The following is a 23,783-nucleotide window of genomic DNA, read 5'->3' on the forward strand; positions in this document are numbered from 1 at the left end:
CGATGAAGAAAGGGAAGCCCTCTGATTCAATTTCATCAAGAAAACATGTTCCCACCCCATGTTTCTGTTGTGTAAGGCTGCCATAAGCAGACAGCATGTAAAGGCCACAGTACGGCATAAATCATGACATGGAAATGTTCCACTTTATGCAGGGTATACCAGTGAAGGTACCCTTCAGGTAAACCAAACTAACCCTTTCTCATGGATATTATACAATATATTTCACTGAATAATATACTGTATATTAAAGTAATGTACAAACATCTCCATCATTATAAAACTTAGACCAAATAGTGGTAGTGTATGGCAACACACTAATGGACGTAGTGGTAGTGTATGGCAAAACACTAATGGCATGAACCTTAGCTAAGAAGCCATTACTGATTAGAGTATGTTGTTGGTATTGCTTAACTCGAGTCTGTCAGGCCAAGCAGACCCATCAACAGTAGGTAGGCAACTGCTTCTGTGCAGTCATTCTGCAGGTACTGCACTGTACTGTACATAAACCACATAAGGATCCAGCTTCCCTTTGTGGTAGACAATGCCTACCCAACACTGGACCAGGGTTCACTCCACAGTGATGCAAGGGAATATGAGGAGGTTTGGCTCCCAGGCAGGTTCTGCAGCTGCCTCACCCAGAGTGAACAGCAACACCATGATGTGTAGGTAAATCATCAATGCCAGTTAGAGTATGTGAAAAGTACAGTAAACCCTCATTGTATCAAACCCCAATATAACAGACTTTCAATTTACTGAATGCTTCTAAGACCACCAAACTTTTTTCAGCTATACCAAACAAGCGTCAATAAATAGGGCAAATCATGTGGCTCTTCCGAACTGTTGGCAATGCATGGGGTGACGTACAATTGGTTGTGGTTGTGGTTTTCCCACCCAATTAGGCTAGATTGGAGATCTGCTGGTGGGAATAAATGATGAGCTGGGCTATTCAGGGGGTACTTCTGGTAAGAATAAGTAGGATCAGAGACTGGACACACTGTATGACACATAATCTGCCACAGTTTGGCTGCATCTTTCATGGTGCTCAGACTATCACTTTCGTGCCTCACATCTCTCAACTTTGCCAAGTGTTTTCTATTGTGACGAATTTCTACCAGTATATGGCCTACAAGATGAGTGGCAGTGTAAGCAGTATACAGCCATCTATACATGTACAGTATACAATACATAAGCTTCCTACCCTTTTTACTCTGGCCTTTGGTTCCTTCTTCCTTGTATTAAAAAAAAAAAAAAAAGTCTGAAACTGCCTTCTCTCAATTTTGATTGCTGAGTTGTAATAACTAATTACAGTAATACGGTACTTGTCATGAAGAGGTGCTATAACAAGGATGTGCAATAGGCTGCAAAAGGGCAAAATTACGGGCTAAGTTGTTGTAAATTGGGTATGGTTTTCATTTACAGTGCTAGAATCTGATATTGTGGTTATTTATTTTATTATGTGTGTGAAATCCCACAGTACTAGAATATGATATCGTAGTAATTTATTTTATTGTGTGTATGAAATCCCACTAGGGGAGGGATGGCCCTCGGATTTATCAAACCAGGCTTGCCCCAAATTAGTTCAATGTAGCAAGGGTCTAGTGTACAATGATATACACTACACTCAACTAATATCTGACAGTATGATACATAATGAGCTGTGTACAAATTTATATAATAACCTGTGTAAGTGACATGACTACAGATATGAAGCATAATAAAGTTTTGTCTACTGTAATAGGTGGCATACTTCCCATGTGGTGGGATATGAAACAGAACCCAACCCTACATTGCTTTGGTATCCGAATTCTCAGCAGTAAGTCACTTTGGCACACAAGGAGCTCATGACCATCATACACTCATTTGATGTAATGCTGCCTACTTCCTACACCTTTACCATTCATTTTCTGTGTATGCCCTCCTCTCTTCCTATTTCTCCCATCTTTCCTGTCACTTATAATTACTCTTCTCTCCATTTCAGTGGCTTTACATTGTGTGACATGTCTAATCATTCCCTGTAAGCCAGGAAACATTTACAACACTGGGTGATAACCATATAATCAACCCACATGTGTTCCCTACATGTCAACAAGTGAGTTGGAGGAGGGTTAGTGCCCCTCCTCATAAAACAACTAACTCAAAGCCAAATGGCCACCCCTCACTGAATTATGGCATCTGGCTATATAGACAGACAGACAGATAGATAGATAGACAGAAGTCACTTTGGCACACAAGGAATGCAACATACAGCAATGAACTGTCCTATTATATTCCACAAAACAGTCTTTATCCCATAGGTACACTTCATATTGTACAGTATATACACAGGTCCTCCCCCACTTACAGACGGGTTACGTTCCGATAAACTGTTTGCAAGTTGATTTTCCTTAAGTAAAAAATGCATTTAATACACCCTACCAACCAAACATCATAGTCTAGCCAAGCCTACCAAGCCTTTTAAACATGCTTAGGACACTTACATTAGCTTATTGTTGGGCAAAATCATTAACACAAAGCCGTTCATTATTGTATTGAAAGTACAAATTCATAAGTGTGAAAATTTGTAAGTCAACCGTTTGCAAGTAGGGGAGGACATGTGTGTGTGTGTGTGTGTGTATATATATATATATATATATATATATATACATATAGTATATATAGGAAAAAATTAGATAATACTTTATATACATCCAACAGACCCCAGTTTTTCTAAACAACCAGACAGGAGCACCTCCACCTTGCCACCAAAACAACACCAGGGAAACCTTTGACAGCCACCCCTACCCCTGCAATGTTTCAAGGGTAAAGAAAGAAATATTTATGGGGGAGGCAAAGGGGTGAACCATAGGGGGATTCATCCTCTCATTCAGGTGAAGATCTATTACTGTGCAAACTTTGAGTATCTACATAAAAACTATGGTACTGTTCCCCCTGAGGGGTTGACTCCCCTGTAGGGGATGGCCACTGGGGATTCTACCCTGACAAAATGTGGCCAGGAGAACGTATACAAGCAAGCAAAGTTTCGTGTTCCGAAGTTAAAAACTCTGATTGTGCATAAACGCTTTGGCCAGGACATTGGGGTCGGAGTGGAGGGGTAGGGGTGGTTTTGTGGGTCTCACTCTCCCTAGAACACGGTTCAAGTAAAGCTTTGCCACTGTACAAAATTTAAGTAAAAACTATGATATTGCCCCTATAGGTGCCAGCCCCTCCACCCCAGGGGATGGTCACTGGGGGACCCCACCATGCCTAAAACATGACTGGGGTAAATGTCTATCAATCCAGTATGTAAATTTTCTTGTTCCTAGGTTAATAACTATGGCCACGCATGATGAGTGCAGAATCCCTAGGGCCACCACCTCTAGCATGAAGGACAACCCTCAGTGGTTCCACCCTTCCAAAAACATGGCTGGAGTGAACATCAATCAATATGCAAAATTTCATATTTTTCAGTCAAACTGTTGGCTGTGCATAATGGCTTTGGCCAAGGTCACTGAGGGGGCCACCCCACCCCCGTGAGGCATGGTCCGCAGGGGTTCCACTATGTTCATCTATCTATCTATCTATATACCTAGGCTGCTTCCCCCAAGGAAAGGGAGGTAGCCGAGACAGGACTACACACTCCCCATTTACTCATCCATTTGAACACATTCATTCGCATCTTAGCCCCAAAGGGGAGAAGGGACAGATCCACACCGCACCACACCACACAAGGGTCAACTGCGCAGTGCAATCAGTGACATCAATAGCATGGCCCAAAAGCAGAGCTGGTTTACCCCTGCCACATCATAATTGACCCATCCCCTTACCTGCACCTGACCTGACTAGCTGATCAGACCAAATGCGGGAGAATATCCCCTCAAGCCTGCATCATCATTTATTCATTCACAATTTCTTTCCATTTATTTCTGTAATGCACAGCCACTCTTCCTTGCTCAACAGACATCCCTCTCACATCCAGCGCTCTCTTAACACTGTCCATCCATCCAACTCGTGGTCTCCCTCTCAGCCTTACACCTCTCACATCAGATCTAGTTATCTTTTTCACCAATCGCTCATTATCCATTCTCTCCATATGCCCAAACCATCGCAACACCCTCTGCTCAACTCTACCAGCCATCTTCCGAACAACTCCCGTTCTCCTTCATACTTCATCATTTTGCATTCGATCCATATGCGTCACTCCACACATACTCCTCAGACACCTCACCTCCATTACATTCAAACTCTTCCTCTCTGCTACACCTATATTCCAGGTTTCAGCCCCATATAATGCAGTCAGTACCACAATACCCTCATACAGCCTTCTCTTTACATCCATTCTAAGCGAACGACATCTAAACACTTTTTTCATTCCTCCCAGCACCTTACCTACTTCATTCATTCCAAACTTCACTTCTGCATCTATTCTTCCATCCACAGCAACATGTGACCCTAGATATTTAAAAACACTCTACCTCCTCAAGCAACTCACCATTCAAAACTATATTCATCCCCGTACCATCCACCAACCTCGTACACTTCATCACTTTACTCTTATTCTCATTTACTTTCAATTTCCTCCTTTCAAAGATGCTTCCAAACTCCTCTACCAACTGTCTCAATCTCTCCTCTGAATCAGCCACCAGTACAGTATCATCTGCAAACAGCAGCTGCTCCAGATTCCACTCTCCACCATCAACATTCACCAGACTCAGACCTCCACCTACAACTCTTGCATTCACCTCCCTTACAACACCATCCATACAAATATTAAACAACCAAGGCGACATCACACATCCCTGTTGCAGCCCTACTCTCAGGGAAAACCAATCACTCACAGCATTTCTCACTCTTACACACGCTCTACTATTTACATAAAAACTTTTCACCCCTTTTAGTAATCTGCCATCAAGTCCATACAATCTTAAAACAGTCCACAAAGCCTCCCTATCAATTGTATCATACACTTTCTCTAAATCCATGAATGCCCAAAGCACATCCTTGCCTTTTGCCAAATACTTTTCACACACTTGTCTCACAGTGAACACCTGATCCAAGCATCCCCTCCCTCTCCTAAAGCCACACTGCTCATCACCAATCACTCCCTCTGCACCATCTCTAACTCTCATAATTAACACTCTACCATACATCTTACCTACAACACTCAACAGACTTATACCCCTAAAACTTGTACATTCCCATCAGGTCTCGACGGCCCCTCTTGGTGCGTGCTCTCCACGCTTACCACACTCTGGGACTTCCTCCACCAGCTCGCCACCCGGTCCGATCAGTATCTCCTGTGCCCCCGTGGAGGGACCTGTCCTCACCTGTGTCCTTAGACCTCCCAGAGCCCTTTTGTAAATCACAGGATGGCCACCTGGCCCCTCGCATTTTCCTGCAGATGGCTGGCTCCACCTATCTAGGGTTCATGGCTATCTTTACCGACGGCTCCCACTCCTCCACCCCTGCAGCAACTGCAGCTGCCATCTTCGTAGAGGACTACTCCATCTGCCAGACATGGCGCTTAGGGGATGCCCATGATGTAGTCACTGCTGAACTCTTCGCAGTCTTGAGGGCCCTGCGTTTTTTTATGTCTCATTCCTCTCCTCGGCCGGTGGTCATCTACACTGACTGCAGAGCGGCCCTTCATCTCATCGCTTCTTCTAAACCCTGCTCCATACGTCATCTGGTTTATGAAATCCAAGATGACCTTGCTCAGCTGCTGCAGGGAGGCTGGAAGGTACGTCTGCAATGGATTCCCTCCCATGTGGGCATCAGGGGCAATGATGTGGTGGATGCAGCAGCTCGGATGGCCTTGACTTTTCCTGATGTGGAGCCCTACCCCTTGCCAGCCATTACTCACCGTCGCCTCTTAGCCACGAGGTGTAGTCAGGCATGGAATGTTGATCTCTACGCCTCCCTCTCCACAACAGCGCTGGGCTTATATCGCTCTGACTCATCGGACCAACCTTGGGTACGCTCTGTCTCCCGGATCCTGGACGTCACTATCACCCGCCTGCGTATTGGACATGTTGGACTGGCATCACATCTGCATCGGCTGCGACTGCACCCAGACCCCTACTGCCAGTGGTGTGTGGATCAAGAGGAAACTGTGGCCCACTTTCTGCTGCATTGCCCACGCTTCTACTCCATCCGCACCGCCCTGAGGGAGCGCCTTGCAACCCTTGGTATCCTGGACTTCACCCTCCCCATCCTTCTTGGTGGGGTGGGCCTAGATCAGCACCTACGCCACTCAGTTATACGCCATGTTTGTGTCTTCCTTCGCAGATCGGGGCAACTTCGCCGCCTGTGATTAAAGAGTTCTGCTACACCTGAACCACCGTCAGGGCTACATCTGACTACACGTCGGGTCAAGCCCTTCAATCAACACCAAGACCAAGACCAACTTGTACATTCATACTTATCACCCTTGCCTTTATGCAACGGGACCACACAAGCACTTGCCCAGTCAACTGGCACCATACCTTTCAAAAAGCATACATTCAACAATCTTACTAACCAGTCAACAATAGTCACTCCACCACTCTTCAGGCATTCCACAGCACACGCATCCATACCTGCAGCTTTCCTTGTTTTCATCTCCTTTACTGCCTTCTTCACTTCCTCCTTCGTGATCAAAGAATCATTCACCTCTCCCAACACATTTATTCCTTGCACCCTTCCATCCACCACAATCTCAGCCACCCTTTCCTCCTCTACATTTAACAATCTTTCAAAATACTCTGCCCATCTCTTCCTTACTGCATCCATCTCAATTAATATCCTTCCATCCTCTGCTTTTACTCGCTCTTCCTTCCCAGCCTCTCCCTTTTGCACCCTTTTAACCTCCTTCCAGAACATTTTCATATTCTGTTGAAAATTCTCAGTCAGCCGCCTATCCCACCTCTCATCTGCTGCCACTTTAGCATCACGCACAGCCCTTCTCGCCCTATTCCTCTTTTCCTTATACCTCTCATATGACACATCATCCTTCCATGTTCATGAAGTGGTATAAGTGTACTACTACCACTGTGCATAAAATTCATGTTTCTAAGTAAAAAATTAGCTCTGCCTAACAGTCCTGGGTGGGATGCCCAGGGGCCACAACTTCCATTAGGAATGGTGACTCTCATGGGTTCCATCCTGGGGCAGACTTGGGAGGTCTACCATTGTGCAAAATTTCACTTTCTTAGTACTCCTCACGAGGGCACGGTGGCTCAGTGGTAGAGTATCAATTTTGTAATCAGAGGATTGCGAGTTCGAGCCTCGCCCGGGACTGCTGTGCTGGGAGTGGTAGCGCGCTGCTGTAACCTAGCGGGGCTATATGCTCCAATACAGGGTCTAGCTCGGGAGAATTCCATTTTTTTAGTACTCCTCCGAAAAGGTGCGAATCCCATTCTTAAAAAAAAGTACAGTAATTCTGAGTGAGTAAGTGACTGAGGGAGGGAGCGACACAGGGACAAGCAATATATTTGGCTACCCCTGTGAGTGCAGCAAAAACAACACACCAGCCAACAAACTAAAGTGTCTGAGTTCTCCAGCTTCAATGTGCTGGTACGATGGTCCTAAATTTTCATTCGTAATTCCGGCAAAAGAATCCACATGCACCGCAACCACTATATATATATATATATATATATATATATATATATAAATACATAAATATATATATATATATATATATATATATATATAGGGTAATCACTCTAATATCTGGACGCCCAATATCCGAACATCCCCACTATCCAGACATAAGAATGTTTCATACTGTACTTTTTTCCATACTATACTTACCTCATTTCACTCTTTAACATCCTTTATTGGTGTGAATAGGGTGTTAGGAGCTATGCATGTGCAGTAGGAAGGTGTTTTTCTGAGTTAGGCTAGGTTAGGGTCCATAAGTACCAGTCCAGGAGCCAGTCACCAGAATGTTTATTATTGTATGAACCTACTTCTAAACCCTCATTTTATGTTTCTTTTGCATTTATTTCAGTCATTTACGTGCCTTATTGGTGTGATTTGGGTCTTAAATAGGTGCTATGCATATCCAGAGGGAGTTGTATAGATGTTTCTCTGAGTTAGGGTCCATAAGTACAAGTCCATAAGCTGGGGACCAATATCCGGACCTACCTATGGCTCTATTACGTCGGATATTGGAGTGATTACTGTATATATATATATATACACACACACTAATCCCCGTATTATCCGGACGCCCACTTTCTGGACATCCCCACTTACTGGACATTATCGTCCCGGGATCCAGTATTCCCAAAATGGTCCGAAAAATGCAAAAAATTTGCAAAAAATCTGACTTTTTCCCTCCCGTAATTTGAACTTGGCGCGCTGGCGCGGGACAGTTTTGTTTTGGTGCGTCATTCCTTCGACGTCCACTAGAGCACCTCTGCATCCTCCCCACTTACCACCCGTCTCTTGTTGTGGGTGCACGCTCGTCGTCATGGCTGCCCACGTGCTCGCTTTTGTGGTGGTGCCTTACCTGCTGCAGGCTCTCCTTCTGCTCTCGTGCCTCTTCTTCGTGTGTGTGATGATGGCCCCGCCGCCTGAGAAGAAGAAGAGAGTGGTTCTGACTCTGGAGAAGAAGAGGGAGATATTGGAGAAAGTGGATGCGGGATGGTCTTCATCACGCATCCTTCATGAGTTCAACCTGGCCCGATCTACTGTACTTTGTTTGATATTAAGTGATCCCGAGACAAACTCATCCAGTACACGGCTGACTTCTCGTTGAAAAGCAAACGCAACGTGGAGAGGAAGATGATGTTTACTCCCAAGTATGCTGAAGTCGACCGCTCCATGTTGAGTTGGTATCGACAGCAATGTGCTGCTGGTGTGATGGTGTGTGGCACGGAGCTGAAGGCTGCTGCTGAGAAGTTCGCAAGGCTTCACGACGCCCTAGCCTTCAAGGCATCCGAGGGTTGGCTCTTCACATTCAAGTTACGACATGGCCTTACCAACCGTAAGTCTCATGGCGAAGCTTTGGACACTAACGAGGATGGAGTAGAGGAGTTTTGGCACAAGGTGAAGGGCTTGATCAACAGGGAGGGCCTCACTCTCGGTCAAGACTACAACGCTGACGAAACTGGTTTATTCTATCACTCTTTGCCTACGAACACTCTAGCCGAGGAGACAGAGAAGTGTGTACCTGGCCGCAAGCTCTCCAAGCAAAGGATATCTGCTTTGTGTTGTGCTAATGCTAACGGCATGCACCGGCTTAAGCCCGTTATTGTTGGCCGTGCAAAGCAGCCTCGGTATCTTCGTGGGGTGATGGATGTCCTTCCTGTCGTTTGGTGTCATTCCTTGAAGGCATGGTTCACAGGACACATCTTCAAAGACTGGTTCCACCGCCATTTCGTCAAGGAGGTCATACATTACCAGACGGAGAAACTGGGAATCCTATGCGACCAGGTAAAGGCCCTCCTTCTTCTCGACAATGCACCTGCCCACCCGTGCAACAAGGACTTGGTGGCTGAGAATAGAAGCATTAGGTGCATGTTTCTGCCACCTAATACTACTGCTCTCATCCAACCAATGGACCAAGGAGTGATTGTGGCAACGAAGCAGTATACCGACGGAAGTTCCTGGACGAGGTGATGGTTGTTCTCGAGGACGAGAACGAACGCAGGGAGGGACGGGACACGTGAGGCCAGCAGACTTTGGAAAACCTTCGCCGCTACAACATCAAGTCTGCCATTTACAACTGAGCCAGTGCATGGAAGGATGTCCCTGTCAAGACTCTTGAAAATGGACTCGGAACGGATGTAGAGCACGATTTCCTAGGTTTCGACGTGGATGACTTCCATGCACGTCTATGTGCACATGGGGATGATGTTGATGTGGACGAAGTGCATGAGTGGTTGGATGACGACGAGGGCGATCCTGGGTATCAGACCCTGTCTGATATCGAGATCGCATCTTCAGTTGCAGGTCAGTTGCAGGTGTCAGTACCCAGCTTGAAGATTCCAACAAGGACGGCGACGATGATGCGGACTCCTCTCAGCATGACACTACTCCAGCCATCCCCAAGCTGAGCGCACTCTGGGAACACCTAGAATTCGTTCTGGACTACCTGGAACACCTGGACTGCAACAGGGAGATGGAGCCCTTGGGACTTGTGGAGGAAGTGTGTGCTTTCAGGCAGCGCATCATTAATCGTCAGAATCGTCGTTCCTTGCGTCAATCAACAATCAACGATTGACAGCTTTTTCAGGCCCGTGACCCCCGCTGTGCCCAGCCCTGGCTCCACTCCGTTGCCTCCCCAAGATAGGCCCTCATGCTCCGAGCCACAGCCCAGCACATCAGCCATGGTGGAGTCACCGCTCAACGTGAGTTTGAGCCTATCTTCAGAGTCGTCTATAGTGGGTACGCCATCACCACAACCCAGCGATGCACCCCTAGGTCACCTGCATGTGCTACTCTCAGACTCTGACAGTGATTAGACGCCAAGAACTTCTCCACTAGACCACATGGGAATTTACAGTCGCAGTGAAAAAAAACAGTGCACAGTGTTAAGGAATTTGAGTTCTCAGTGAAAAGACAAAGATTTAATGGACTGTAAATGTAACGTAAATTAACTTGAGTGTGTTCTGTTTAGAAAAAGGTTTCAAGAGTGGAAATACTTAAAGTGCAGAGTGCAACACTTATTTCATTAACGTACAATGGAGCGCAAGTAAAACAAGAGTGCGCAGTGTTAAGAGAATGGAATTCTCAGTGCAAATGACTAAGTTCTGTGCAAGACTTCATGAACAGTGTACTGCAAGTGCTTCAGGAAATCCTTCTTACTGTCAGAGTCTGAGAGGAGGCGGTTATTCATCGAGGTGGCCAGAGACTTGCTGTAAGTACCCAGAATGTTTCATATTGTACTGTACTGTATTTTCCATACTGTACTTACCTCTAGCACCTCATTTCACTCTTTTATGTCCCTTACTGGTGTGAATAGGGTATTAGGTACATGTGCAGTAGGGAGGTATTTCTCTGAGTTAGGGTCCTTAAGTACCAGTCCAGGAGCCAGAGACTTGTTGTAAGTACCCAGAATGTTTAATATTGTATAAACTCACCTCTAAAACCTAATTTTATGGCTCTTTTGCATTTATTTCAGTCTTTTATGTCCCTTATTGGCGTGATTTGGGTCTTAAATAGGTGCTATGCATGTCCAGAGGGAGTTGTATAGGTATTTTTCGAGTTAGGGTCCATAAGTACAAGTCCAGGAGGCTGGTGCCCACTATCCGGACAGGACCACTTTCCGGACATACCTTTGGCTCTATTACGTCGGGTAGTGGAGGGATTACTTGTATATATATATATATATATACAGTATATATATGGAGCCTCTGTGGTACAGTGGTAGAGTGTGCGTTTTCGTACATGGGAGAACGAGGGTTCACGCCCCACCAAGGTAATAAATTCTGGAAGCGTTCTTCCGGTCAAGTACTGCTTTGGCGGATATAAGGGGTGCTGTGGTTGAACCAGTTACATACCATAAAGTATGCTTCTACCCAGTCGGCTTGCGCAGGCCAATTACACTTGGTTCACAGACTACACACACATCCAATGCCACTTCAACACTACAATCACACTTACAAGCACTTCTCATCCCACATACAATCTCTACCAGACAACCTAGGCCACTTGGTAGAGATACATAAGACTGTATTGTCCCCATTTTGCTCGGGATAGGCCGATCCTGCAGTGGACACTCAAATGGCTGATGATGTATATATATATGTATGTATCCATCCATCCATCATCCAGTCCTACATTGCCCCATGAGAAGCGTAGGTGCCCGGGGCTAGGCAAGTTGGTCCTGACATTTAAGATGAGAGTGACTAGCCTCACGCATTCCTGAGTGGCATTACATGAGCAATAAAACCCCAACCACCCCTTGGATATAAACCTTCACCGGCTCAATCCGACTGGAACACCATAATTACCCACTAAACCACCAGGTGCAATAATTTGGTTATATGGTTACAACCCAGCAGAGTAAATGGTTTGCTGGTGTACAGAAAACCATTTGGCTTGTCACTCAATGTAGAGTCACACACAGGCAGAATGAAGAGGAAAGAATGAAGGAAAGAAGGACAGAAGAGGGAGTGTAAAGTCACCCACAGGCAGAAGGATGAGGAAAGAAAGAAGGAAAGACAGAAGAGGATGGAAAGAGAGAAGAATGGAGGAGAAGAAAGCGCTGACACCTAAGAGTTGCACTACATCATGTGAGTGGATGGTTAGTGTCCCCACCTACCACTTTATACACATATATATATATATATATATATATATATATATATATATATATATACATATATATATAGTCAATCCTCGTAAATCGCGGCAATTTGGGTCTGGACCACTGCCGTGATTTATGAATTTCGTGATTTATGAATAATAACTCTTATGTAAAAAATTAATTTGGGTCTGGACTTTGGCCAACTCGCCCCCAGAAGCACCCTACCTACACCAATGTAGGCACCATCAAACACAATCAAACAAATATAGGAATATTCAGTGCATGTATTAAGGGATCTCACCTTAATCCTATGACGAAATTGCTTAAGTGAATGGAGTGGGGTGATGTTGGGAAGAACTTAGAACCTCTCAGCACTTGTTCTTCCCAAACTCTTTCACCAGCTTTAAAAACTTCTCTCCCCTCTCAACACGACAGATGAGCTCCAAACGTTGACTGTACAACAACTGCAGCACCTTCTTGACGCCATACTGCTTAGAGCGCTTCATTGGGGGGTCGGGATGGGCCATGGCAGGTAGGAGGCGGGGGGAAGTTGCACAAAAAAGGCAGGTAACTCTCGTACTCCCCAGCGACGGTCTGTAGTGTGCGGACTGGCGGGACAAGAACAACAACAACATGGCAGCATTAGTATGCACACATGCCACCAGGGACGCGTGGTGATTGGTTGTTGGGTCGCGATTTTCAGTTTAAATGCCGAAGGTTTAGGGTTCTCCTCGGAAAAGGCCCACTTGGGTGCTTAGATCCGCAATTTTCATGACTTAACAGTGATTTAAGGTTGCAGGCAGTCTGATGGCCACCTAGCTGTGATTTACGAATCCGTGATTTATGAACACGCGATTTATGAGGATTGAGTTATATATATACACTCAATCCTCGTAAATCGCGGCAATTTGGGTCTGGACCACTGCCGCGATTTACAAATTCCGTGGTTTATAAATAATAACTCATGTGAAAAATGAATTTGGATCTGGACTTTGGCCAACCACCCCCCACAGCACCCTACCTACACCTATCTAGGCACCATCAAACACAAACATGCAAATTTAGGAATATTCAGTGCATGTATTTAATAGAAATAAGCAATGTTAAGGGATCTCACCTTATTCCTACGATGATTTTGCTTAAGTGAATGGAGTGGGGTGATGTTGGGAAGAACTTAGAACCTCTCAGCATGAGGTGGGGGTGCTCCCTTCTCAACACGACAAATGAGCTCCAAACGTTGACTGTACGACAACAGCGGCTGCTTCTTGATGCCATACTGCTTAGAGCGCTTCATCGAGTGTTCGGGAGGGGCCATGGAAGGTAGGAGGTGGGGGGGGGGAAGGTGCTCAAAAAAGGCAGGTAGCTCTCGTACCCCACGGTGATTGTCTGTAGTGTGCGGACTGACGGGAAGAACAACAACAACGTGGCAGCATTAGTATGCACACTTGCCACCAGGGACGGGTGGTGATTGGTTGTTGTGTCGCGATTTTCAAATTGAATGCCGCGTTTTTACAATTCTCCTCGGAAAAGGCCCACTTTGGTGCCTAGGTCCGCGATTTTCGTGACTTAACAGCGATTTAAGGGTGCCAGCAGTCTGACAGTCACTTAGCCGTGATTTATGAATCCGTGATTTAAACACGCGATTTACGAGGATTGAGTGTATATACTGTATATATATAATACAGTATCAGCTAAATGTGGATAAAGCAAACAGAACCACTGGTATGTTGTAGAAACTAAAGACATTGCTAAGCTCACAGATACTCTATTTAAGCTTGTCTAGAAAAACTGGAATCCCAAGGTAAAGGCTAAGTGGCTTACTGTTACGGCTGAATGAAAAGAAAACTGATATCAGCACACACACACACAGGTCGCCGACAGAGATGGAGCTCTTTCTGGATCGTGGGGAAATAATCGCTGAATCAGTGGCCACCAGCCTATTGTGATTATGTGAATGAGTGCGTGAGTGGTGGTCCTGTTGGAAATTATTTAAAAAAAAAAAAAAACACAGGCTTCGGTCATAAAGAGTACAAGATACAGTGGAAATAGAAAGTTCCATGTGGTTGCATCATGGCGGAGAGGGACGGTGCTTTGTTTATATCTGGTGAAGGGGAATTTGTGGGCATCTCCGAAGATGATGTGGGAAATGGAAGTACTAAGCTGAACCAAATAAGAGTAGTAGGAGTAGGGAAAATGGCGAAGAGGAATGTCCAGGAGTTAAAATGGGTATGGGCAGTAATTACAGAGATGCAGGAAAGGACCTTACAGCAGGAGAGAGAGAGAGATCAAAGTCCTACAGAATAAACTGGAAAAAGTTTGCACACGCAGTGCTGAACAAGAAAGAGAGGTCACAGATTTAAAAGTGAGTAACGAATCTGCATCCAATGAAATAAAAGAGCTCAAGAGGGGGAATAAGAGGTTGGAAGAAGACAGGAACAGAATGAAAAGTAAACTAGATGAGTATGAATCAAAATCATGGATGCAAGATGAGCATATTAAGGTAATCAGAGAGAAACATAAGGGATGGGAGAAAATTCAGGAGGAAGGAAAACTAAATTTGAAAGAGATTATAGAACAACAAAGCAAGGAAAAGGTGGAGAAGGAAGTGCTTGGGGTACTGAGAAGTAAAGAATCTTTAGTCAGGGATGTAGGAGATAAGAAAAAAATGTGTAATAACTTCAGGAATAAAAGAAAAAAGTATGACAGTAAGATCAGAATGGGAAAGAGAAGCACTAACTAAGATTAAAGAGATAATATCAGTAGTTATGGAGGGTAACAACGAAGCTCAAGAAGAGAATGAAGAAGTGTTTAGGTTAGGAAAGTACGAGGAAGGAGGAGTGAGGCCATTGAAGGTAAAGTTTAAGTCCCAGGTAAAGGTAACTGAAATCATCAAAAGAACATGGAAATTATCAGACAAAGAGGGGTTCAAAAATGTTTGGATAAGGAGAGATGCAAATGAGGAAGAAAGAGCTAAAATAAAGGAGTTAGGAAAGGAAGTAAAGGCAAAATACGAACAGAGAATGGAAGAAGAGAAGACAGTGATTTATTGGAGAGTTATGGATCAGAAATTAAGGAAGTGGTACTGACGGAGAGAAGAGGGTATAAAAAAAACAACAAAAAAAGTTTGAAAGTGGCGTATACTAATGTTGAAGGTTTAATATCGGCAAGGTTAGAAATCAACGATTTCTTGAGGGTATATGAACCCGATGTTATGTGCTTTGTTGAGACCGAGCTAAGAGAGGATACTGATATCTACAGTATGTGGGAGATGGTAAATACAGTACAAACTGTAGAGAAGAGACAGAAAAGAAAAAACAGGAGGAGTGATGATAGCAAAGAAGAACAACATAAATGTAGATAGTGTGGAAATGGGAGTGGATAGAACTGAAGTGATAAATATGAAATTAGAAACTGGAGAAAATGGCAAGAGGGATATGGCAGTAGTATATGTTTCCTCTAAGACAAGAGCATGGAATGACGATGAATACCAGGAGATGGTTAGTTATCTACAGAAAGTGATTGAGAAAAGCAACAATAAAATTCTAATGGGTGATTTTAATTGTAAAGAGGTGAACTGGGAGGAATGGGATTCAGGAGGCAGCGAAGATTTGTGGGATACTATATTGTTAAATATAGCAATGGATAATGTAATGACACAGTGGGTCAAAGAAGAGACAATTCCGAGGTAATGACACACCAGCAAGATTAGATTTACTGCTAACCAAAGAACCTGACATAATTGAATCTTTGAAATATCTGTGCCCTATAGGAAAAAGTGATCATGTGGTCACTGAGTTCCACATGATAATAGGGAATGTGGTGCCACGAGACAAGCTTTATTGGCAGGGAAGATACAACTTTGGGAAGGCAAACCTTACAGAATTGAGAAAATTTTCAAAAATGCAGATTGGAGAAAATTCTGAGAAACAAGAGAGATACAGAGGAAGTGGGACATCCTTCTAGACCTCTATAATTTGGGAGTGGAAAAATATGTGCCAAGAGTAAGGGGGGAAAGGAAACAGGAGAAAGGAATGGTTTAATGGAAGGTGTATGATAGCAAAAAAAGAGAGGGACACAGCATGGAACAAATGGAGAAAGAGAGTTAATAACAGAACAAAGGAAGAATATGAAAGAACTAGAAATGAATATACAAGAATACATAAAGAGGAAGAAAGGAACTTTGAAAAAGGTATAATTGACAAATGTATGGATAAACCCAAATTGTTTTATAGATTTGTCAATAGCAAATTGAAACAAAAGGAAGGAATCACCAAACTGAAAGTAGAAGGAGAGGTCAATAAAGATGCGACAATGCAAGCTGAAATAATGGACAACTGTTTCCAACTGGTTTTCACTAATGAAAGGGAGTTTGTGAAGGAGAAGGGAGTGACTAGAAATGTAGTGATAAAAGATATAAAAGTGGAAGTGCAGGAAGTGTATAAATTACTGGAAACTCAAGATGTATGGAAAGCCCCAGGACCAGATGGAATCTCTAACTGGGTATTGAAGAAATGCAGAGAACAACTGGCAGATAAGATTCACGGTTAAATTGTGTGTTCTCTGGAAGAGGGGAAAGTGCCACAAGAATGGAAGAGGGCAAATGTGGTACCAATTTATAAGGGAGGAAACAAGGAAGAACCCCTGAATTATAGACCAGTGTCCCTAACCAGCATGGTTGCAAAACTGTGTGAGGGAATCCTGAAAGATAGATGGATAAAATATCTGGAAGAGACGAATATTTTGGCTGAAAGTCAGTTTGGATTCAGAAGTGGAAGGTCATGTGTTTCCAACTTGTTGAGCTTTTACTCATGAGCAACTGACATGCTACAGGAGAGAAACGGTTAGGTGGATTGTGTGTATTGGGATTTGGAGAAGGTCCTCGACAAGGTACCCCGTAAGAGACTAATGTGGAAATCAGAGCATACAGGAGGACTGAAGGGAAACCTCCTGGAATGGATGTGAGACTTTTGAGAGACAGACAAATGAGGACAGTAATAAAGGACAGGATGTCTGGATGGCGGGAAGTAATAAGTGGAGTCCCACAGGGCTTGGTGTTGGCACCAGTAATGTTCCTGATTTACGGTAGATGGAGTGAACAGTTATGCAAGTCTGTTTGCTGATGCTGCAAAGATCTTGAGGACAGTAGAGGTTGAGGAGGACTGTAAAATAACGTAGAAGGATCTGGATAGGATACATGATTGGAGCCAGATGTGGGAAATGAAATTCAACGCAAAAAAATGTAAAATATTGGAAATGGGTAAAAGTACCAAGAGGCTATCACTGAATTATCTGATGGGTAATGAACCAATTCCAAAAGCGAGAAATGAGAAAGATTTGGGAGTGCTGGTCCAGGATAGTTTGTCACCTGAAAAACATGTTAACAAGGCAGTTAGAGAGATGTATAAACTTTTGACTAACATAAGAGCAGCATTTCATTACATGAATGAGGAGATGATGAAAAATTGATAGTGGCCATGATCCGCCCCAGGTTAGAACATGCAGCAGTAGTGTGGTCCCCACATATAAAGATATAAACAAGACTGAGAGAATACAAAGAACAGCAACCAAGATGGTCCCCAGTCTGGCAGATCTGTTGGCTGGAAAAGCTGGATTTGCCTTCCTTAGAGGAAAGGAGAGAGAGGGGTGACATGATTGCAGTGTTCAGGACCATGAAGGGAGTAGATAAAAATTGACAGAGAAGATCTGTTTGTATGGGATATGAGAGTAACAAGAGGACACAGAATGAAACTCAAGAAGTGAAGCTGCTTGAAGGATATAAAAAAAATATAGTTTTTCTTATAGATGCACAGACCTGTGGAATAGCCTGGAAAAAGAGATCCAGTCTAAAAACTTAAACGAGTTTAAAGCAAAGTCTGACTTATTGAGAAACAGAGACAGGACCCCATGAGTGTAGCTCATTTCCTGTATATCACAATTAGGTAAACACACACACACACACACACACACACACACACACACACACACACACACTCAAGACACCATAAAATCAAATGAATACATAATACATAGCAGTATGCAGTAGAAGTGGATGGCACCTGGACGCCATGTTGCAAAGCAACTATCACAAGGATCCACCAACAAAGAACATATTTCACAAAACTGATAGCAAACCAAAAAGTGGAGTACTGTAGCTCCATATATCTGAATAATAATAATAATAATCTATCTATCTATCTATTGCCAGACGCCTCAATCCCGTTTGGGGTGGCCACAAACAAATCGCCTCCAAGTCGCCCTGTCCCCCGCCATTTCACTGCCCTGCTCCCAACTCACACCCCCCTCTCTCATATACCTCTCCACCCCATCCCTCCATCTCATCCTCGGTCTCCCCCTCCCTCTTCCACCCTCCACCTTACTCATATACACTCTCTTCGTCAGTCTTTCACCCTCCATCCTCTCCACATGGCCAAACCACCTCAGTGTGTTCCTCACAACGCTTCCTATCACATCCACATCCACACCAAAACGCTCCTTTATATCCTCATTCGTCAGCCTGTCTCTCCACGTGACTCCACAGGCTCCTCTTAAATAACTCATTTCCACTGCTCTCACTCTTGACTTGTGTCCTTCCAACAATGTCCAAGCTTCACTTCCGTATGTTAGAGTTGGTATCACAATACTGTCATGTAGTAACTTTTTTACTTCCATGCTCACTTCCCTGTTTCTTATCACTGCTTTCAAGGAACCAGCAACCTTTCTTCCCTGCTGTACCCTTTCAAGCACTTCACCCTCCAAACCTCCATCCTTACTCATCACACTACCCAAATACTTAAACGTACTCACATTTTCCAATTCCTCACCATCCAACCTCGCTGTACATTCACTGACTTCACCTCTCTCAAAGACCATCACTTTACTCTTCCCTACATTCACCTTTAGGTTCCGTTTCTTACACACTCTCCCAAACTCATCCACCAAGCCTTGCAGCTCCCCTTCGTCTTCACTCAACAACACAGTATCATCTGCAAACAACAGTACAGGGAGTTTCCAAACACTATCCTCTCTCACCAGGGCCACTCCAACATCCACTACCCTACCTTGTACCTCTTTTATTACCCCATCCATGTACAGATTGAACAACCATGGAGACATGACACATCCCTGTTTCAAACCAACTTTCAAAGAGAAAAATTCACTTAGTTCACCATTCACACGCACTGCAGCCTTCGCACCATCGTACATACTCTTCACAGCATTCAACAACTTCCCATCTACTCCATATATTCTTAACACTTTCCACAATCCTTGTCTATCCACCCTGTCATATGCTTTCTCCAAATCCATGAAAGCCGCATACAACTTCTTTCCCTTCTCTAGAAACTTTTCCACTAAAGATCTAAGAATGAATATCTGATCTACACAACCTCTTCCCTTCCTAAAGCCTCCCTGTTCTTCTCCAACTAATTTCTCTGTTCTTTCTCTAACTCTGTCTATAAGTATCCTACCATACACTTTTCCTATTATACTAAGAAGACAAATGCCCCTATGATTACCACACACTTCTTTTTCCCCTTTTCCTTTGTACAAGGGAATAATTATACCTGACTTCCAATCCTCTGGGATTCTACCTTCCTCCCAGGCCAATCTGCACATCTTCCACATCCATTCTACTACTATCTCTCCCCCATGCTTCAGCATTTCACCTCACACTCCATCAATTCCTGGGGCTTTCCCCGATTTAACTTTCTTCATTGCTTCCACAACTTCTATCCTACTGATTTCTTCCTGTCTTCTCACCTCCCTAGTTCTCCCAGCCATTCCCCAGCCACTTATACTCGCATTACTTCCATCCTCTACGTTCAACAATAATAATAATAATAATAATAATAATAATAATAATAACAATAATATCAACCAAAACTGTGTGGGTATAAGAGAAAGATGAATGAGTCTCCACTACTCAAGAATTCCCACAAATAAGAGGGATTTCAGCACGATATGATACATCCCCCACCCCACCACACCCAAAATAATAACTAAATACAAATTTGACACTTACAGTGCAACCAGCAGTGGGAATTGACAGATGGCCCAGCACAACACATAAGCAAGGAAAAATTGATGGACCAAATGCAGAGTGAGTTAGCAGTTCTGATGCTGCAGTGATCATAAACTTAAGATGCTGCCAACAAGTATGAGGCACACCCATTTGCAGAAGATCAAAGTACTGAACTTTTATCAAAACCCCTGGGAGAAGTATTTTTGCCATCAATGGAATTTAACAGAGTTGTTCCACACCTTTTGCCTCACCTTCCTTGATCAAGATGTGTTCTCTCTTACCTCTTCTAAATGCTCGTGCTGGCTGAGGTGGGGTAAACCTTGCTTCCCAGTTGGTGTTTCCACAGAGCACAGAGACTCAATTACTGACAAATGTTCTGTGTTTACATTATTCATGCAACTGTCAACTTCTCTAGCAATAATTACTCCAGCTCTATATCTATAAAGTGAAACCATAATGACATCCACCATCACCATGACTACAATACGTCACATTCTCGGGTCATGCCCAGGCTTGGATCATTAATATTTATCAGGAGAGATTAGTTCAGTTGTGCGCAACAGCAGGACAAAATAGTTTTGACAGAAGGGAGACAAGAGTTTGTGTTGGGTCTTTTCCTCTTGCCACAGTAATGGCCACACATTCATGGAAAATTATGTAACAGTAATAACCTCTACAAAATGAAACTTGGAGAATATCTACTGAAAAATGGGATGCTGGAAAAAAAAAAGAAAAGAACTGGATACTACTGAAAACTGCATTTAAAAAGTCCCCAAAACCTGCTCTACTTCAGTTATGACTCTCTTACCAGTGGAACAGCCACCATCACACTAACATATTCATTACAAGGGATAAAATCAAATCACCTGGGTTTCACAGATTCAGTGCACGGACACAAAAACTTATGATTAAAAAAACATATATTAACACAAGAACCATGAAGTCCTGTTTCGGCTGTGAGGATGATTCTAAGGATAGACGAAAACCACGTAAAGAGCGCGGCGACATGGGTGGAGATGACAGGGGTCAGTAAGAGGGGAACACGAGATAGGGATGCTATGGAGACTAAGTCTCCTCCCATCTTGACCATCCCAGACAGTGGTCCCATGATGCTTATAAGGGGAGGAGACGGGGAGTGGGGTAGCACATATAACGATCTTGGTGGAAGGCAGGGGGCAGTGTATCGGGTACGAGTCAGCCAACTCACCACCCCACGCTTTTTGATAACACCCCAATTTATGACTACTATAAATAATGTGGCTCTACTTATCTTAACATCTGCAAAATCATTATTTTTCCATATCTATGAACAGGAAAAACCCATACAATTCATGGCCATCAAAGCTGTTACACTTACAAAACCTGGACATAATCAGGCAAAGCAACTGCTTCTGAGGAAGAAAAATAGAACCTCTGCCCCTCACATACACACTTTGTAACAACCCCAATGTCATCTAAGATTCTTCCACATGCCACTTGATTCCCCAAATGCCTAAACCCAAATCATGGTTCCCAGGTGGGCTCAGTAGTGGGGTGGTGGTGTGGCCTGACCCCCGCGGACTGTACCTGCTTGAGAGTGGCCACGGCGTGCTGGATCTGTCGGGAAAAGAGTTGCTCATTGTAGAAGCGGTGGATGCCAGGGCGGCGCTGGGGCAGGGCGAGAGAGAGCCGCCGTTAGAACCTCGGTGGGAGAGGGAAAGGGGAAGGGGGAGAAGACAAGGTGAGGGAGGAGGAGGTGGAGGGTGTAGGATGAAGGAATGATAAGGGAAAAAGACTGGGGAGCAAAACAGAGGTGAAGATGTGAGGATAATAAGTGATGGGCAAGTTAAATGAGGTTATGAGAGGAACAAGAAGTGAGATGTGAGAGACTGGAAAGCAAGGGGAGGTGCAGAGTGGTGTGAGGAGTTGTTCTACAACAAAGAAACCTACAAGACTGAAAATGTTCCTTCCAAAGACAGCTAAGCAAAAGAAAGCCAGAATAAAGATGCATTCATTTTGAGATGGTTTGGCATATTATAAGACTCAGCATCATAGGTTAAGGGAAAGACAGGCTGAGGAAGACCTAGATGTGACCAATCATGCAAATGATGGCCAGAGAATACTGGAGCTCCTGTATTAAAAACTTGGAGAGAAAAGTGTGTGTGTGTGTGTGTGTGTGTGTGTGTGTGTGTGTGTGTGTGTGTGTGTGTGTGTGTGTGTGTGTGTGTGTGTGTGTGTGTGTGTGTGTGTGTGTGTGTGTGTGTGTGTGTGTGTGTGTGTGTGTGTGTGTGTGTGTGTGTGTGTGTGTGTGTGTGTGTGTGTGTGTGTGTGTGTGTGTGTGTGTGTGTGTGTGTGTGTGTGTGTGTGTGTGTGTGTGTGTGTGTGTGTGTGTGTGTGTGTGTGTGTGTGTGTGTGTGTGTGTGTGTGTGTGTGTGTGTGTGTGTGTGTGTGTGTGTGTGTGTGTGTGTGTGTGTGTGTGTGTGTGTGTGTGTGTGTGTGTGTGTGTGTGTGTGTGTGTGTGTGTGTGTGTGTGTGTGTGTGTGTGTGTGTGTGTGTGTGTGTGTGTGTGTGTGTGTGTGTGTTTGTGTGTGTGTGTGTGTGTGTGTGTGTGTGTGTGTGTGTGTGTGTGTGTGTGTGTGTGTGTGTGTGTGTGTGTGTGTGTGTGTGTGTGTGATGGGTGAAAGATGAGGGAGTGAGGGATCAGTAAAAGATAAGGGAGGGTTGGGTAAAAGATGAGGGAGGGTGATGAAGGAGGGATGGGTAAATGGGTGAGTGAAGGGAGGGCATGTGAGAAAAGGAGATGATAGGAGACAAAAGGAGAGAGGATGAAGTGGGGGAAAGAGAGAGGATGATTACAAATTGGGAGAGGCCGTGGAGGTGGAGTGGGAGAGAATGGAAGGAAGGGGAGAAGCAGAGGAAGGAGGCAAAGGAGATGAGAGGAATGGTGAGAAAAGAGGAAGGAAAATGATGGAGACAACAACGGTATTGGAAGGAAAGGTGGGGGTGGAAGGACAAAAGAAGATGAAGAAAAAAAGGGAAGGGGAAAAGAAAAGTGTGATAAGAGAATAGGACAGAAGAATGGAGGAGGAGGAGGAGGAGGAGGAGAATGGAGAGAATGGAAGGGGAGAGGAAATGGAGGAGAAGGATGATGGTGAAGGGAGAGTAGACGAAAGATACCGGTACGCAGAGAGAAAGAAGATGAAGGAAGAAGAGAAGCATCATGAGGGACGGTGATGGAAGATGTGGGGGAACAATGAAAAGGAAGATGATGTTAGGAGAGGGCAGGTACGACGAATGAGAGAGAGAGAGAGAGAGAGAGAGAGAGAGAGAGAGAGAGAGAGAGAGAGAGAGAGGACAAGAAGAAGAAGAGCGCAGGCGAGGGATGAAGGATAGCAGCCTTTCTGCATTACTGTCCTTGTCTTTGACTCCTGCCTAGGTCCGTATTCTTGTCGGTTGAGGAACCTCCCAAACACATTTCCTACGCAACTGATTGTGTTTAATACACCTTCTGTCCTCCTCTGAGTTACATAAATCCTTTCCAATAAACAAGGATATTAACCACCCATA

The 23,783-nt window shown here is 44.2% G+C and overlaps 1 protein-coding gene across 1 annotated transcript in view; it reads right to left on the reverse strand.

The window, feature by feature from the left end:
- LOC145401055 (guanine nucleotide exchange factor DBS-like) overlaps positions 1-23,783 on the reverse strand; it is a 1,269,176-nt gene that overhangs the window by 1,006,717 nt on the left and 238,676 nt on the right. The window contains exon 7 of the mRNA XM_080273428.1: positions 21,804-21,884. Within this exon, the coding sequence (XP_080129554.1) occupies positions 21,804-21,884 (81 nt within the window). The remainder of the gene's footprint in view (positions 1-21,803; positions 21,885-23,783) is intronic.

This window comes from Coenobita brevimanus, chromosome 54 (genome assembly GCF_032717465.1).
Source record: "Coenobita brevimanus isolate Jiangsu-jjx chromosome 54, ASM3271746v2, whole genome shotgun sequence".
NCBI classification, from domain to species: Eukaryota; Metazoa; Arthropoda; class Malacostraca; order Decapoda; family Coenobitidae; genus Coenobita; species Coenobita brevimanus.